We start from the raw sequence: 17,153 nt of genomic DNA, 5'->3' as shown, positions 1-17,153 counted from the left end.
GGAGGTGGGGGTGCTGCACCGGCTCCCAGGAGCTGCGGGGGACCCCTGAGATCGGAAGGTTGCGGCTCCGAGAGGAAAATCTCTGAAGTGGGAGAGCTTAGAGCTGGGCTGTGGGACTCAGAAGTGGGGTGCCCGCCCAAGTTGGTGGGGGTGTCCCGAGGTATGTGAGAGGAGGGTGCCCCCTGGGCTGGAGATGGCGCTCCCACTGCTCCGGCAGTGGTGACATTTGCGAGGGGGGCGGTGTCTGGCCTCTGCAGCCTCCACTGCAGGGGAAGAGCTCCCTGCCCGGAGGATCGCCGCCAACCCGGACCCGGCTCTCCGGCGGCAGCCAGCGGTCCCCTGCACTCGAGAGAAGGGCGGGGGGAGCCCCGCTGACCACAGTCCTTCTCTCTGTCTGGTTTGTTGTTGTTTTCTTTTCCTGAGGTCAAACCTCTTCACCCCTGGAAGCAAGCAACAGGTCTTGAGTTAGCAAACATCTGCCGGCCTGGCCGACTGGTGCCTGGCCTTGCTCCTTCGTGGGTAAACTGCGGGAGGTCTTGTCCTGTGGCTGGAAGTGGAAGGACTCTCACTCAGAGGCACTGATAGTCCCTGGCGAGATGGCATCACAGAGCAGCACTAACTTCAGAAGATGGAGAGAATGATAGGGCTTCTGGGAGGAAGCAAGGGCTCTGGCCCTGGGAGTCGCTTGGGAACCACCTCCTAGTCTTCCCGTCACTGTTAGCCCCTGAATTCTGTACCCCCTCACTCTGTCTTCCTCCATTCTTTCTTTAGACGACCCACAACCCCTCCATTACCCTCTTCTCTCCTCTTCTTCGGTTTCTTTTCCTCAACACAGTCATGCCAAGGCCCTGGCTTCTCACTTACCCTGCCCTTCTGTCCATCTCTGTCCCCTGCAGCCTACACCCTTCCCTTCCTTGGCCAGCTTCTGGCTCCACACTCTTGCTTCCTCCGTCTTTCCCCATCCTTCCAGATCCCTCTCTCCGTGTCTTTTCCTTTCAGCCACTGATCTCCAGCTTTGGGGTCAGATCTTACCAGAGTTTGAGAGCCTTTTCAAACCTCCCCAGCTCAGAGATGCAGGCTGCATCCACCTAGTGATAGAGATGATTAAAGAGCTGGAAAACCTCTCTATGTGCGTACGTGTGTGCAAGTGTTGATGTGTCTACATTTTTATCTCTTCGAGACAAAATAACTGCCCTCAGCCCTGAGATGGCCCAGAGCAGAGGAAGCCAGCAGAATGAAGGGAACCTATAGTGGGTGAGGTTGTGGTTAGGCAGGAGGAAGCAGACTGTAGCAGTCAGGGTAGAGTGGCAGGAATAAGACTGGTGAAAGAGGCCGTGGGAAATCAAAATCACCCAGGCCCTTGGGTGCTTAATCATGAGGCCAAACCTGGAGGCAGCCGGGGGCGGCGGGTGGGGGCCGGGGAGGGCAGCCTGAAGGTCCCTAACTCAATACGTACTGGTTCCAACAATGGTGTTGCAGAGAATGAGACCAGGGCAACTATGTGTGACAGATGGAGAGGGAAGGGGCCAAGGCAAGTTTCTGGAGGGAAGACTATAGCTAGTCTAACTGCAGTCTTAATGTTTCAGTGCCAGTTCAGGAAAAGAAGAGGGGTGTGAGGCAAAAGTATCTGCCCTTTCTTCCATGCTGTCTTCCGTCCGGGTCCTGCCCAGGCTGGATACCCCGTGCCCTGGGCTACATCAGGGCCTTGGTGACAGGAAGCCCTCTGCAGTCTGCTGACCCCTCTCCTCTGCCTTCCATCCTTAGTATTCCCCCTTTCACCCTAGGTAGGACCCTACTCCCTGTCTTTCTCCTGAGTCTAACTTCAGTCTAGATTGGTTTTATAAGCTCACATTGTTCCCATTCTAGAACTTTTTCCTCAAGCCTTTGGGATGCATGTTATGAGACTCCTCGCTGCCTCCCGCAGTTTACTCTATTTATTTGTCTCCACTAGGAACAAAACAAAAAAAAAGAAAGAAAGAAATGGAGAGGAGCAAGTGCTATAATTTTGGAATTCCCAAGCACCATTAGATTTAAAGGCTGTTCCCATTCTATTCTCTTCCATTCTCACAGAGGCCCCTCTCCCATGAATTGTCACTTCTACCCACTAGTCTCTCCTACTCTCATTTTTGGGAGGTATATGGGATTTGGCCCCAGGAGGAAATCTCAGGGACATACATAAAATCCCTTATTGGGGAAGGATGTTCATGCAAGGCACGTTCCCAGCATCACTGCTCAGTAAAAAACCACCCAGGAGTCCTGACTCCTGGCCTGCAACCCAATACTTATTTTAGAATCCTGCATAACTAAAACGCACAGGTCTCTGAGGGTGAAGATAGGATGGATGAGACGGGGTTTCTCCCAGGCAGGATCTGGCCCCACTAAAGGTTTGAGCTAATTGCAGAAAAGTCATTGCTGAAAATAAATATGTTCAGGGTCACAGGGATCTAAATGGGAAAATATCATGAGAGGTAGGGAGGTGCCCGCAACCTAGGAGGCTGCTCATTGAGGTTTTGGCTAAAGAAATAAGATCAAGGTCCTGAAATGAAAGGAAGTGGCCGATGTGAGATTGTCACAAATCCTGGTTGGGACTCTAGGATCTGGAGCGTTGTTAGAGTTGTTTCTAAGCAAGATGTGAGGGCAAATGAGGTAGCTGATGTGAGCTTTTAGGGGGTCATGAGCAGGAAGATACGAGAGGTTGTGGCTATAGTAAGACAGTTGGGAAGATATTTGAATGGGGGTAGATGGACATTTGGGAAGAAAATTGGGGGCCAGACCCAGACTGAAGATCCCTCCCTCCATACACAGTGTAGACCCATTAGTGGTGAGGCTTGTAGGGGTCTCCGAGGAGGGAAACCAAAGACAAAGCCTGGGCCACCTCCCCAGAACAGATTGGTTTTCCTGTCCAGAGTCCAGCTTCCTCTTTTGTCCTCATGTCATGGGGGGAGGGCATCTCCCCAGGAGCTAGTAGCTGAAGGAGGAGTTCCTCAGTTAGGGCAGGGCCAGGCTGGCTGGCTGTCTAATAATGTCAGTTCTAAATCATGGACATCCCAGTAGGAACTAGGTATAAAAGCTTGAGAATTTGGAAGCAAAAAGGGCTCAGACTTCAACCTTTGGCCTTTTCCTAAAGGGATAAACCGTGGTAGGATCTTCCTGAATGAGGTCAGAGAGATGATAAGCTCTTTCCCAGGCCTGAGTAAAATACTCTTCTCCTTTATGGAAGTAACATCAGGCTGGAGGTTAGGAGATCCAGGCCCTGGTCTTAGATTTGCTCCCAGTTCTCTTTATAACTCTGGTCAACTTTGTCTCTCATGACTCAGCTTCAACATGAAGGAGTTGCCTATCAATACCTCCACGGAGCATAGAGAAGACTGATAACTCTGACTCTCCTTCAACCACGAGGCTCTTCATAGCACTGGCCTCCACTGTGAGCCCTCCTGTCTCATGCCAGCCTTGACCTGACAGGCTTGAGTGGTCTCTGAGTATCTGTCCAGGGATAGGAACTGTGGCCCCTTTCCCCAAAGGCCAAGGATTGTTGTAGGTTGAGAGATGAGAAGAGGGCAGAGAGTATGGGGGATTTTGACAGGGGACAGCAAGATGAGGTAGTACCCTGTGCCCTGCTCTAGCTCTGCCCCACTGACTGGAAAATAGATGCCGGAGTTTCCTCCCTGATGTTTTTTTCCCTTGTGGAAACCCCCTTAGGCCTGGGGCGGGGCTGAAGGGACAGTGTGGCCCTGGGTCTCTCTGTGGGTATTTTCGGGGGGGGGGGGGGGGTAGAATTGGGAGGATGGCGCTTCTGTACAGCACCGTGTGAAATGAGCAAAGGCAAAGGAAGTGCCACTTCACAGGCCTTTCGTGGGGCCCTGGGACTCCTGAGCTGCTAGGGGGAAGGGAGGAGGAAGCAAGTGTTCAGCTTTCCTCTGTGCTGCTTGGTGGGGGAGGGGTGGCCTCCTTAGCTCCCCCAGGCAGAGCTCTCCTGGCCCTGGGGCTCACCCTTTGTGGAGCACCCCAGGTGCTGGGGATGGTGAAAGATGGAGGGGAACTCAGACTTAGTGAAAGGGTCCCTTCTCACCACAGCTTTCCCAGCTATAGCTGTCTTGCTGCTTCCTCCTCTCTAGGCCCTAGTGGGTAGAGTCAGCTAACCCTCTTACCCTACCTGCTGCAGTGCAGGAAGCCCTGCAGAGGCTGAAGGGTGGAGAATGGCAAGAGGTGGAGAGTTCTCTAGCATGGGTTTTTTGTTTGTTTGTTTGTTTGATGTGTTTGATGTGTGTGTGTGTGTGTAAGTGTGTGTAAGGCTGGGAGCTAGGCTCTCTTGGGTCTAGCTCCCTGCTGATGGGGAGAAGGGGAAGAAAGAGAGAAACTCAGCCCTTGGCCTGGTCCCAGCCCCACAATGATCTCATGTCTCCCCCAGCTTCCTCCTCCCTGCCCAGCTGCAGCCAGCTGCAGCCTTTTTGAGCCTCTTCGTATCACCTCTCCTTCATCCTTCCAAACAAATCATCAGACTCACAGAGCTTCTGAAGCCATTTCCAACACTGACACTGACCTTACCTAACCCTTGACCACAGGTCTTCAGATACCCCCCATCCTTAGCCTTACCAGGACCACTTTTCCTACCCACCTTCCTCATCACCTCTAGCCTTGCTGTGCCTGCTTCACCCCGCTCTCCCTTCCAGTAGAAGACAGGGCAGTCCAGCCTATATGTGTTTGGTACCCGAAATTGTGTTCCTCAGCAGGAGGAGGAAGTTGATTGCCCATGTCTTGTGTCTCCTGGGCCTATGACTCTTTCTTGTTCCCAGAATCAAAGTTTGCATTGATGGAGGAGGAGACTTGTGTGAGTCTGCAGCTTTTGCTCAGCACTCTGCTGGACTTCTGGAAGTAAGCAAAAGAACGATTTCCCTCCTCATGAGGCATCCAGTTAGTTCAGCGCAATGAACAGTAGAGACAGTGCTGGGGAAGCTAGGATAGCAAAGGGGGAGAAGATGGGAACAGATCTGGGCCCGGAAAGGCTGGGAGGATTGGACAGGGGTGAGTAGAATTCCTGGAGGAGGAACTCCCATGTGCAAAGACATGAAGTACAAGTGAGTCCAGTTATTGACTGTGTTCAGCCTAAGGAGACAGATCCCCAGGACCTTGCCCTCTAGGTCCTCCCAGTCTAGATAAGATTCAGAACAGCCTCCATGTCTTGGAAGATACAATGTGCCTGTGAGAGAAACAGGAACCAGACCTTGGTTGGGATAAGTCACTTGTGACCTGGGTGATTTGCCAAAACTTTCCTGGAGGAGATGGCAGTGGTGCTTGGCCCTGGAGAACCAAGGGGTGGGGTTCCTTTAGGCCACTGAGGACTTCTGAGCTGCCCATTGGGGATTGGAGGATGGAAGAGGGGAAGAATGCTGGATTCCCATGAGGACAGGGAATATTGCTTGCTGTTTGGTGTGTTTTGGGGAAGAGACTGTGGAGACTGCTTTGGAGGTTCAGGGTGGTGTGGCCAGAGTTCAGGATCAGAAGGCCCAGAGATGGATGAGGTAGAATGCGTTTCAGTGAGGGCTGCAGAAATGGAGCCCCATGTCAGGGAGGCAGGATAAAAGGCTGTGTGGTAAGTTGGTTCCTATTGCCTTCACACTCCCCCATCTCTTAGGGCCCACCCCTCCCCTCCCCCACTCCCAATTGGGACACTTCCCCTGCTCTAACTGCCACAGAGATCTGGCAATCAGGCAATCCTCTGCTTCCTTTCCCTCCCCACTTCTGGGCCGGCCTGAGGCACACCCCAAGACAAGGTCCCACTGGGTACAAGCTGTGCTCCAGGAACCACACTCAGAGTTAGGTCCCCATGGGCTGTGCTCCCCTAGGCTGGGCTCCCTGCTAGAGTCAGGTCAAGCTGATACTGCGAAGAGAGATTTTTTGCCTATACCAGTCAAAGTTTTTGGCTGCCACTGCTGTCCAAAAAGATTCAGTATTGCTGTGTTGGCCGTGGGAGTGTTAGTTCAATTCTAGGCTTTTGCGGTAACTGTCCAGATCTCAGTAATGGGGCAGAAGCAAGCAGATCAGAAGACAGTGGTTGCACACTCCTGTGTTCTCAACCCTGTGCTCAGTTTTTCTTTTTAATATATTTTATTGATTTTTTACAGAGCGGAAGAGAGAGGGATAGAGAGTTAGAAACATCGATCAGCTGCCTCCTGCACACTCCCTCCTGGGGATGTGCCCACAACCAAGGTACATGCCCTTGATCGGAATTGAACCTGGGACCCTTCAGTCCGCAGGCCGACGCTCTATTCATTGGGCCAAACCGGTTAGAGCTGTGCTCAGTTTTTCTGTAGAAGAGTTGAGGGATCCTCAAGCTCCAGTATTGGGGAGGCATCCAAAAACTAGGAAACTTATGTATGACTACGGGGGTAGAGAATCACAAGGAGCCCAAGAAGGGTTAAAAGTATTGGCCTTGCTATGGAAGTTCAAAGAAAGGAGAAGTTAGTAGCCTCATGGGGTTCTGAAGCTCTGAGGTTTAAGCTAGGCCTTGAGGAGTCAGGAAGATTCTAGAGGCAAGAGGGAATGGGAGAAGATGGAAGAACAAGAGTAACAGTTCAGAGGCAACAATCATCCTGGTTTGTTTAAGAGGACAGTGAAGACCCCTCTGGAGCAGGAAGCTGGGGACTCACATTTGCAGAGTACCTGCATTTACACATATATTGTACATTAATGCACTTAATCCTTATAACACCTTACGAGGTGTTATTACTTATAAGTGGCAGAACTAGGATTTAAACTCAGGTCTAGCTGACTCTAAAATCCCTACCAGAGTATGAAGAACTCTGAATGCCAGGATGAGAGACTAGGCATGCTCTTAATTAAGTTAGGAATAAAAAGTCATTGTAATTTGGCTAATCATATACAGATCTGCGACCATTAATTTACTTACTAAATAAAAGTTCTTTTTGTTTTTATTGATTTCAGAGAGGAAGGGAGAGGGAGAGAGATAGAAACATCAATGATGAGAGGGATTCATTGATCGGCTGCCTCCTCCACGCCCCCTACTGGGGATCAAGCCTGAAACCTGGGCATGTGCACTGACCAGGAATCAAATCGTGACCTCCCCGTTCATAGGTCGACACTCAACCACTGAGCCACGCCAGCAGGAGCCAAAAGTTCTTTTTATAAAAGTCATCTAGTAAAATAAATAAATAAATAAACAAATAAATAAATAAATTTTAAAAAGTCATCTAGTAAGTCACAGTTAACTCTAACCTCAAGCAGGCCACTCTTCTTATTTGGCCTCCTGCAGCATTGGCTGTTCCTTCTTCCTATGTGGCACAGGTTAGACCCTACCCTCCTCAAATGGGCTGTGGGAACCTATTTGATCCAGTACAGGTCATAGGGTTTCCAAGTAAACATTTGTCCTGGGAGAGGGGATACGCTCTGGGATAAAGTACTAGACTGATGCCACCACTCAGACACCTATGTATTCAGTGCTTCCTGCCTATTGGGATGAAAGGCTTTGCTTCTGTGGGCACAACCTTCCAATCACAAAGCACATTCATTCCCATGCTGCTGCTGCCCTTTGAGTTAGGGAAGGCAAGTACTGTCATTCCTTCTGTACAGTTAAAGAAACTGAGGCTCCGGGAAGGGAAGTGACCTACTTGCTCAGGGTCACAGAGCTGGCTAGTAAGGGGTAATGTGGAGGCTGTGTGATGCATTGAGGAGAACACAGACTTTGGATGGCAAAACGGGTTTGTGTCCTGACTCCCAGGCTAACTGGCTGTGTGACACGGAGTTACTTTATGAGTTTGTTTCCTTATCTGTAAATAGACATAGTACCAATGGGTTGTTATAAGGATCAAATAACAATGCCACGTGATCTATGAAGCGTTGTACCTTGTGAGGGCTTTTTATCAAAGGCCAGAGTCAGCAGGTGAACCCAAGAGGCCACATTCCGGAGTTTGCTTCTCTGCCCTGTACCACAGTGCCCCTGCTCTGCTTGTTTCTGGACACTACCTCACTCATGATCCTTTTCCGGTGTCAGTGCTGTTCCCTTGCCAGCCCGGAAGCTGCTGCCCTCTCCCTCCCCACTCCTTTGAGGGCTGATTTACTGATCGTGGGTTGATAACCACCTCCCTAGAGAGCAGCCTGGAGCCACTGAACTTCCAGTCTCTTGGGCCTTGTGACTGTTGTCCAGAGCTCCCTTCTTGTCTTCCTGCCTGGGCCAACCCAGTGCTGGGCCTGTGGGGGAGGAGTTCCCAGACATACTACCACACCCATGCCCCGACTCTGTAGAACTAAAGATTTACAGGCCCAGGAGTTGTCTCAAAATGCTAGGGTCTCCCAGGTAATTCAGGGGACATAAGTAACAGCACCAACCCCTGCAACATGCTCTCTCCTTTCCCCAAGGGAGGAGCCACAGAATCCTAGAAGAATGTGTCTTAACTTGCCCCCATGTATGCAGGTCTTATGCATTTGCTGACTGACTCAGGCCCCAACCCCACCCCCACACCACCCCCTGCCTTTCCTACTCCCATCATTCTATCCCCTGCTCCCAGGGCTCTTCGTGTCTCATTTCATCTATCTACTGCCCTTGTCACAGGCAGTTTTCTCTCCATTTCATGGACTGGGAAACTGAGGCCTGGGGAGGGTAAGCGCCTCACGCTTGGTTTCAGTGAGTCAGCAGCAGAACAGAGCTGGGGTTAGAACTTCAGTCTCTTGACTTCCAGTCTGAGATCCTCTCCACTGCCCTGTAGGATCCTTTACTCCTACCTCGACCCATTTCCTGAGGCTATCATCTGTCCTGAAGTTGGACACAGACACTTATTCACACAAATAAGATAGAAATGTTTTCATGGGAACCAGAGACAACCTCATAGAATGAAACCATTTCCCTCCCAGCTGGTCCCAGGGGAAGCTGGAGCTTGGGAGGAAGCTTGGACCAACTCTGGGTCCTGTGCAGGTCCACACCAACAGAGTTCCTTTTTGCCTCCCAGTGGGATCTGCCCCCTATCCACAGTTTGATTTTTAAGGCTTCTGAACCAGTATTTGAGAGGTCAGGCAGAGAGTTAAGGGGTTTTCAGACTAGGGTGAAGTTTTGCAGTGTATATAAAGCGAAATGGAGAAAAATGGGCCAGTGGTGATGGTGCTTGCATGGAGCAAGGGATATTAGGATATCTGGGTGTGTCTAAAACAGACTAGCCAGTGTGGTTCAGGTGGTTGGAGAAGTGTCCTATGCACGAAAAGCCTCGGGTTCGATTCTTAGTCAGGATACATAGCCAGGTTGCAGGTTCAATCCCTAGCCTTTTTGGGGCGTATGCAGGAATCAACCAATCAATGTTTTTCTCTTACATTATGTTTCTCTCGTTCTCTCCATTCCCCACTCTCTAAAAATAAATAAATAAAATAAAATTGGCTATCCCCTCCTAGGATGCAGGGACCTGGTTGTGAGAGTCGGGGAAAGGAAGTCACATACTGGCCAGCAAAAGTCCCTCATGACCAAGAGGAAGTAGCCAATGAGAGGAGAACCTTTGCCACAGCAGTATAAATAATCACAGGGTTTCCGGAAGCTCTGTTCTTTCCAGAACTCAGAGCAGTTCCTCACCCTGAGGCCCTGTGAGCTGCAAAGGGGACAGGGGTAATGGTTGGAGCTGGGACTCTTTCTTTCATACCTCACTAATTACAGCAGCCCATTTATTTGGTACTTCCTATGTGCCGTGCCTCAGGCCAAACACTTTCTAGACATTGGCTCATTTCATACTCTGAACAATTTTAACACAATAGGCAAGATTTCCCCCATTTTACAGATGAGGAAACTGAAGCTCAGGAAACTTAGTATGTTGCCCAAGATCATACATGACTAGTTGGTGGAGCTGTGAGGAGAATCTCTGCCAATCTGACTCCAGCATATGTTCTCAGTGATAGAGCTTTAGTGGCACTGTGTTCTCTACCCAAGAGTCTGGAAGCCCCTGAAATTCTTCAGAGGTATGTGCCATGGTCTCAAAAAAGTGACAGAAAAGTAAGGGGGAAATCAAGGTTTTGTTTTATTCTTCTGTTCATCCCTCTTGGGTGGGCTTGGAGGATCTGCCTCACCCCACCAAGGATCTCGAGAGAAGATGCTGATGTCTAGGAGCCACCCCTTTGCCTCATTCATGATTACATATTCAGATTCACACTAGATCCCAGCCTTGGCCCAATCTCCCATATTCCCCTGCACTGAGCTGCCAGCCTGGATATGTGTGGCCAAATAGGGTTCACTATGCTTACAAAAATAATGGGATTAGCTCACTCCTTTTCCCTCCCCAGGGTACTCTGGATTTTGATAGGGCATCTGTCTAGAGAATTGTGCTCCTTGCTCAGCAGGTTTCTTATTGCACCTTTTGGGTTGTACTCAGTAGCCAAGATATGGGGTTTGGAGTTGAAACATCAGTGCACTGGGCGGGGCTGGCCCTGAGTTGGGAGAGGTTCCCACACATGGCTGCATCTCAGAGTGACGTGGCACAGCGCCCTGTGCCAGAACCCCTCTCCAGTGTACATAGTGGGAGGGATCCATACCTAGTAGAGGGTCTGTATGTTGATCCCTACACCTGTACACTGCCCTTTTGTGCATATACTGCCTGGAGGAAAAATAAAAGTAGCTAATACTTATTGAAGGCACTGTTCTAAATGTTTTACTGTGTTACCTTATATAATCCTCTTAATAATCCAATGAAGTAGGTATTATTTTATTCCCATTTTACACATAAGAAAACAAACCCACTAATCAACAACTAATAAGCAGGGTCACACAGCTAGTAAATAGCAAAACTAGGATTTGACCTTAGTTGGTCTGGCACCAGAATTTATGTGCTCCACATAATATATTTACATATTGTAGCACCAGCCTCCTTACACCTGAGCATCTTTGCGTGACCTCAGGGCCTCTCTTTATTGTGTATCTGTCTCCCTGAGGTCTGTCCTGATGGGATTATAAAATGGTATCAGGTTAAGAAAACAGAAGGTCATTTCCCTCTGTGTGCCCCCATTCTTTCATCCCAAGTGTCCTGACCAAGTGTCCCTCTCCTCTGTTCATAGGTCATTGCATCCAGAGGGGCCCAGAAGGGGAAGGAGGCAGTGCCTCCACTGAAGCAGCTGCACCCACAATGCAGAGCATAAAGTGTGTGGTGGTGGGCGATGGGGCTGTGGGCAAGACATGCCTGCTCATCTGCTACACAACTAACGCCTTCCCCAAGGAATACATCCCCACAGTGTTCGACAATTACAGCGCCCAGAGCGCAGTTGATGGGCGCACAGTGAACCTGAACCTGTGGGACACAGCGGGCCAGGAGGAGTATGACCGCCTCCGCACTCTCTCCTACCCTCAGACCAACGTCTTTGTCATCTGTTTCTCCATTGCCAGTCCACCCTCTTATGAGAATGTGCGGCACAAGTGGCATCCGGAGGTGTGCCACCACTGCCCTGATGTGCCCATCCTCCTGGTGGGCACCAAGAAGGACCTGAGAGCCCAGCCTGACACCCTGCGGCGCCTCAAGGAGCAGGGCCAGGCGCCCATCACACCGCAGCAAGGCCAGGCACTGGCCAAGCAGATCCATGCTGTGCGCTACCTCGAGTGCTCAGCCCTGCAGCAGGATGGCGTCAAGGAAGTGTTCGCTGAGGCTGTCCGGGCTGTGCTCAACCCCACACCGGTCAAGCGTGGGCGGTCCTGTGTCCTCTTGTGACCCTGGCACTCAGCTTGGAGGCTGCCCCTGCCCCCCCACCAGTTGTGCCTTGGCGCCTTGTCTGCCCCCAGCTGTGCCTTGTGCCTTAAAGACTAATTCTGGCACCCCTTGCCAGGGGGCTCCCTGAATGCCTGTTTCTCCTTGAGGAGGCCCACAGGGAAAGGGGCTTTGGGTCCCAATCTGCTTGGGAATACCAGGTATTCTTGAGAGCTCACCCAGGCCAAGGTTGGACCCTTCCCCAAGAAGCCAACCCAGTGCCCCTCCCCATTTTTCCCTACTGACCAGTTGATCCAGCTTTCCACACAGAGGTTGCTGCCTATTGTGGTGCCTTCTCTCAGGTTAGGAGCTCTTAGCCATCCCTAACCTCTCCCTTGCTGCTCTTCGAATTGCTCCCCCCTCAAGATGCTCTCTCCCTTGCCCAATGAAGGAACCACAAAATCCTGAGAAGATGAATGTGCCCTAACTTGTCTCCATGTGCCCAGGCCTTACGCATTGCTGACTGACTCAGCCTCCCACCCCACCCCCCATCAGCTCCTACCCCCATCAGCATCAATAAAACCTCCTGTCTCCAGTGGCCCCGGCTCCTCCCTGTGTGCTGGACATTGGGGGTTGGGCAGGGGACAGGCATGGGCTAGGGCTCCCCAGAGACTGGGAGCCTTTTGTTTCCTGTAAGAGGGGACAGAAGACAATAGGCTTCATTGTGGTCCCCCTACCCCCCAATTTCTCTAACAAAGCTCTGGACTCCCTTGGAGGGACCAGTTTTGCTATGGGGCCCAGCCACAGATTCTGTAGTGGACTGGGATGCAAAGGACAGGTTCAGAAAGGGAGAGGTGGAGAGCCATCAGCCTGCAGGCAGGTGTTCTCAGTGGTCTTGCATCTGAGCTGTTTACATCCCCAAAGGGAAAAATCTTAACTAACAGTTGGGGCTAGAACTCAAGCTTTACCTCCACCCAAGACTCCCAGGTATCTCAGCTTCCAGGCCTGGAGTCATTACAAGGATAGCTCGGTTACTTCTCACCAAAATTGGGGCTTAGATCAGCCATAGGAGACTCTAGGCCTAAGGAGGTAGTGGGGCACCATGTGGAATTTATTCCCTCCATCCTTGGAGCTTGTCCCTTACCTCGGTTCCATAAGAGATAAGCCCAAAGACAAGCAAGCCTAGCCCAGATTGTTGGCAAAAAAAAATAAATTTATTTTCCTTTGAAATAAAATGCACAATCAAAAGAGCTCAGAGCCTGGGATAGTAGGGAAGTTGGGGAAGGGGCACCAGTGGGGGTTGGCATCTGCCTCTGGCCCTTCCACCCCACACTTTTGCCAAGGAGGATGAGTCTGTAAGCCAGAGATTTCAGAAGGGAAGAGAAACATATGCTGTGCCAGTGCTTTTTCCGGAGCAGTCAGCCTTCGGGTACAGATCACCACCTCCACAAGGTGGTATCAGAAGCACAGGCTGGCAGAGCCCTTGGAAATCATGCAGCCTGCTCACCCCCCATCATCAGAGATGAAGTCAGGACTAGACCATCCGGGCAGCCTTAGCAGGGTGTGCAGAATAGATTATTAGAGACATGAGCCAAGTGAATGACCACAGGAAGACAATGGCTGTGGTTTTCAGGTGGCAGCCACTGCTTAGTGGTCCCTGACCTCAATGAGAGGTGGCTATCTTAAGGCCAACAACCGGATGGTGGTTATGAACCTCAGGACTTTTTTTTTTTTTAGCACCAGATGGAGCTCTCCTGCCACCTCAGCTTCTTGGGGCTTCTCAGGTAAGGGTGATGCTGCTTGAAGGTTCCTATACCTTCACATGGGGTGAAAGGAGATGCCGTAGAGTTGGGTAAAACCATGTCCTGTACCCTTCTTCCTTTCTTCTTCCCTCCCCCCCTTCAGTAGGGCCCAGAGAGGACACAAGGAGTAGGGAAGGCCAGAGTGGTTATCTCGTTTCTAGTTTCTGGGCAGTGGGCCTTCTCTGCAGGAGAGAAGGGTTTAGAACCGCTTTTCCTCAGGCAGGGAGGTAATGAGAAGCTCCTTGTTCCCGAAGTCCCACCAGGCTGTCATGTGGAATGCCATGTTGGTTAAGACAACAGTGTATTCCAGGATGGCAAAGATGGTGTACACTGTTTTGAGGACACAAGGAAGGGCATGGTGAGCTTACTGTCCCCACCTTCCCCCTGACCTGGGGCCTCCTGATAAATCACCACCACTACATCACTACACAGGGAGCACACCACCATACTGCACACTATAGGAACCACAATTGTCCTGTGACCATCTATGGATCCTAGCCTGGCCTCACCTCCAGCCTCACAATACATGTTGTGCCGAAAGTAGACTGCCAGCGCCGTGAAGAAGGAGAGGAAGTTGATGATGAAGAGCCGCTGTTTCCAGTTGTAGGACTTCTGATCCTAGAGGATAGGCTGTCTGATCACTCTGCAGCTTGTTGGATATGTGTCGGTGGCCTCTCCTGTTAACCCCAACTCTAAGGACCAGTCTCCCCAACCTTGGTCATGGAAGGGGGCACAGGCAGGGGCAGTAGGAATGATGGGCATGTTGACATCCCTGCATTTGGGGTATAATGGGGCCAAGGAGCAGTGGTGTCCCTGCCCCTCCCACTTTGGGAAGATGGAATATGAAAGTTAGTTGGAGTCAACCAACCAACCAACCCAACACCTCCAGATACTGGGAAGAAAAAAGGTGTATGTGTGATGGTGGTGGGGGGGTGGGGTGGGGTACAACTGTAATTATTATAGAACACAGACCCTGACACGTCTTCCTAACCCATGCCCCTCATTCTACTCCACTTAGAGCCTCCATCTCGTCTCTCCTCCAGTCTCCCGTACTACCCAATTCTGACCAGTTACCCTCCCCTTATCCTCAAGTCCCAGCCTCAGCCAAGATTCCAATTAGTACTCCAGTTCCCACCTCACCATTAACCGCATCCAGAGGACAGGTCTCCTTGATGGTCCTCTGTGCACCTGGAGCCCCAGGTCTACCTTAGGGGTAGACCATACCTCCTGACTTACTGTGTGCTTCTTGGTCAGCCGCCAGATAATACAGGTGAGGAGCATGTGACTGAGGGATGCTGCGATGAACACAATGAAAGCGTTTTCGTGGATAGCTGGAGGGAGAGAGGAGGGTTGGGAGCACTCATTGCAGGGAGCACCCGAACTCTACATCTGAAAGTCGGAGTAAGGGAGGGGCAGGGGCATCCCCTCCCAGAACCCTTCCTTCCCCACTCTCCTTCCCTCCTCAGGTCACCCACTGAAGTCCTCGGAAGAAGAGACATAGGTGAGCACTAGCAGCGCGAGGTTCTCGATGATGTTGAGGCCGAAGTTGAGCTGGCAAAGCAGTTGGTAGCTAGGACACGGGGAGGTGCAGCTGAGGTAGTGGTTCCAGTAGGCGAAGGCCACCATGAAGCGGGGTGCTGAGTGCAGGCCGATGCAGAAGCGCCACACGTAGCGCTGGGGCACCTCCCCACCAATGGCAGAGCTCACCGAAGGCAGGTAATTGGGCACCTGGAGAGTTGTGACCCATGTGGGCACTGGCCCTCACCACACCCCCACACCTGGAGATGCTTCTCTCCATCTCATCAACCTGGCCCTCAGAAGGCTGTGCTCCAGAAGGCATCCTTTAGGTACCCACAGAGCTCTCCTTGGAGACCTCCCTTTTCAGGTCCCAGCTCCCCAAAGTGCTTGGTTCTCATGCCCCAGCCAGGGGCATATGTGACCTCCATCTCCCTACACATGGAACCTACACATGACGAGGAAAAGCTGCAGACAGGCTCAGAGACTCTCTGAGTCAGTAGTGGAAGGCCCTGTGAGAGGATCCATGAACCCAGGACCCCAGATTCAGTCCCACGACAGGGATGGGTCAGAGACCATCTGAGCTTCCTTGGGACAGTGCTGGATTCACTGCCCAACTGAACTGTTCCCCTGACTGTGCCTAAGTGGTAGAGGTACTGTGAGATACTGGGGGAGCCGCCCAGAAGGGAACCCTCACCCTGATCATGTGTAAGAGTGTGATGCTCCTAACCTGTGGTAGTCACCCTGATCTTGTACATCTCTCCCATCCATCTTTCTCAAAAACGGGTTTCCTCATTTCGTAAGGAATTGGAGCATAAGTTTTTCAACTTGAGGAAGGAGGAGGAGATAATACACAGCTGCAAGGATTGCTGTGTTGCTTGTATGGGAGGATGAGAGGGTGGGAGATGAGTAACAGTAGCTTCTATGGGGACAAGAAAGCCAGGAGGAGGCTCTCTTGGACTCGAGGGCCTGGAATTGCTTCTCAAACTTTAATATGGATATAACTCACTGGGGACTGTGTGAGAGTGCAGAAGGTCTGGAATCTAAAAATCTGCATTTCTAAAAGATTCCAGGACTCTGGAACCTACCAGTCTGTTGCCCACTTTTCATGGACTTTTTTTAGACTTTCAATAAGGGCCAGAGCAGTGCCAGAGCCTAGAGAGGGAATGGCCCTGCTGCGATTATGGTGGGACCAGTCTTCAGAGATGGAGTTCTGCGAGATCCCTTCCTTTTTCCCAATGGAAACACTGACTGGGTCTCCAAAGCAGCTAGTCAGGTAGGCATGATGGAGGCAGCTCACAGGGCAGGGATGGGTCTAGAGAAGCACCAACCAGAGGCTTCGTAGCCTTCACAGCAAAGAAGATGGAGTCCCATCAGCACTGTCAGAGGAAACTAAGGGCAAAGCTCTCAGAGAGAGGGTGCTGCTCTCAAGGCCAGGGCTGGAGATACCATAACTCGAGACCAGGCTCAGATGTTCGCTCTGCGTATTCAGTGAAGGGGCAGCATGGAGGCTTTAGAGACATACAAACCTGGGTCTGCAGCCAGCTCTGCCTTTAGTAGTTGGGTAACCTTGAGCAAGCCACTTCACCTCTCTGAGCTTCAATTTCCTCTTTGACAAAATAGGGATACTGCTACCTATCTTACAGGGTGATTGTGAATATTAAATATAATGTATGCAAAGCCTCTGCAGTATCTAGGACAGGGAATGGCTTCCAGACGACAAACTTCCCTGAAAAGCCTGCAAACAGGTGGTGAGCTACTGTGTGACTATTAATCATGAGATGGCCTGCGGATGAGGGAGAGGTGTGAGGCCTTCACCGGACGCTTCTGAGACCTCCAAGCCTCCTTATTTGACTTTTCTGCCTCTCTGAGTAGGTCCTCTGAGTAAGGTTAGTGGGAGTGTTGCCTTTACTTCCTAGAGTATCCATTCTGAAAACTCCTGCCACAATCTCAGCTATTTAAGAGGAACAGGACCAGCCTCTAAAGCTTGGACGGAAGAGCCCAGTGCATTTAAGGGCTCACACCCCCGACCAATGCTGGGAAACAGGTAAAGAGTAGAGATGGCAGAGCTCGGGAGACGGGAGACGCCTCAGAAGGAAGAGAGAATTAGGGCCCTGTGGCTGCCCATCCTGTTCTCACAAACTCTACCCAGGGATGAGGGCAGAGTTCTAAGAGCAGG

The 17,153-nt window shown here is 51.1% G+C and overlaps 2 protein-coding genes across 9 annotated transcripts in view; one reads left to right on the top strand and one right to left on the bottom strand.

Annotated features, from left to right (window-relative positions):
* The first annotated feature begins 4,737 nt into the window (after positions 1-4,737).
* On the top strand, positions 4,738-12,255 carry RHOG (ras homolog family member G). 3 transcript variants are annotated; one of them, XM_006761053.2, is made up of 2 exons: positions 4,738-4,872; positions 11,038-12,255. In XM_006761053.2, the coding sequence occupies exon 2, from the start codon at positions 11,106-11,108 to the stop codon at positions 11,679-11,681; it is 576 nt and encodes a 191-aa protein (XP_006761116.1). In that variant the 5' UTR covers positions 4,738-4,872; positions 11,038-11,105; the 3' UTR covers positions 11,682-12,255. The 3 variants fall into 3 exon arrangements, with proteins under 3 accessions (XP_006761116.1, XP_015417681.1, XP_006761115.1); XM_015562195.1 differs by lacking the exon at positions 4,738-4,872 and adding an exon at positions 9,428-9,601; XM_006761052.2 differs by lacking the exon at positions 4,738-4,872 and adding an exon at positions 9,928-9,948.
* Positions 12,256-12,849: 594 nt separating this feature from the next.
* PGAP2 (post-GPI attachment to proteins 2) overlaps positions 12,850-17,153 on the bottom strand; it is a 19,206-nt gene continuing 14,902 nt past the window's right edge. For 4 of the 6 annotated variants that reach the window (XM_015562192.1, XM_006761047.2, XM_006761048.2 and 1 more), the window contains 4 exons: positions 14,935-15,187; positions 14,684-14,790; positions 13,969-14,077; positions 12,850-13,789 (listed from right to left, as the gene is read on the bottom strand). In XM_015562192.1, coding sequence (XP_015417678.1) covers positions 13,659-13,789; positions 13,969-14,077; positions 14,684-14,790; positions 14,935-15,187 — 600 coding nt within the window. In that variant the 3' untranslated portion in view covers positions 12,850-13,658. The remainder of the gene's footprint in view (positions 13,790-13,968; positions 14,078-14,683; positions 14,791-14,934; positions 15,188-17,153) is intronic. The other 2 variants (XM_006761051.2, XM_015562194.1) reach the window with 1 other exon arrangement.

The sequence above is a fragment of the Myotis davidii genome, unplaced genomic scaffold, assembly GCF_000327345.1.
Source record: "Myotis davidii unplaced genomic scaffold, ASM32734v1 scaffold1377, whole genome shotgun sequence".
In the NCBI taxonomy this organism is placed as follows: domain Eukaryota; kingdom Metazoa; phylum Chordata; class Mammalia; order Chiroptera; family Vespertilionidae; genus Myotis; species Myotis davidii.
The sequence above is the reverse complement of the archived record's forward strand: the minus strand, read 5'-3'. Positions and strand labels throughout refer to the sequence as shown.

Excerpts from the sequence above, each read along its gene's own strand:
- RHOG (XM_006761053.2), top strand. The coding sequence starts at position 11,106 with ATGCAGAGCATAAAGTGTGTGGTGGTGGGCGATGGGGCTGTGGGCAAG.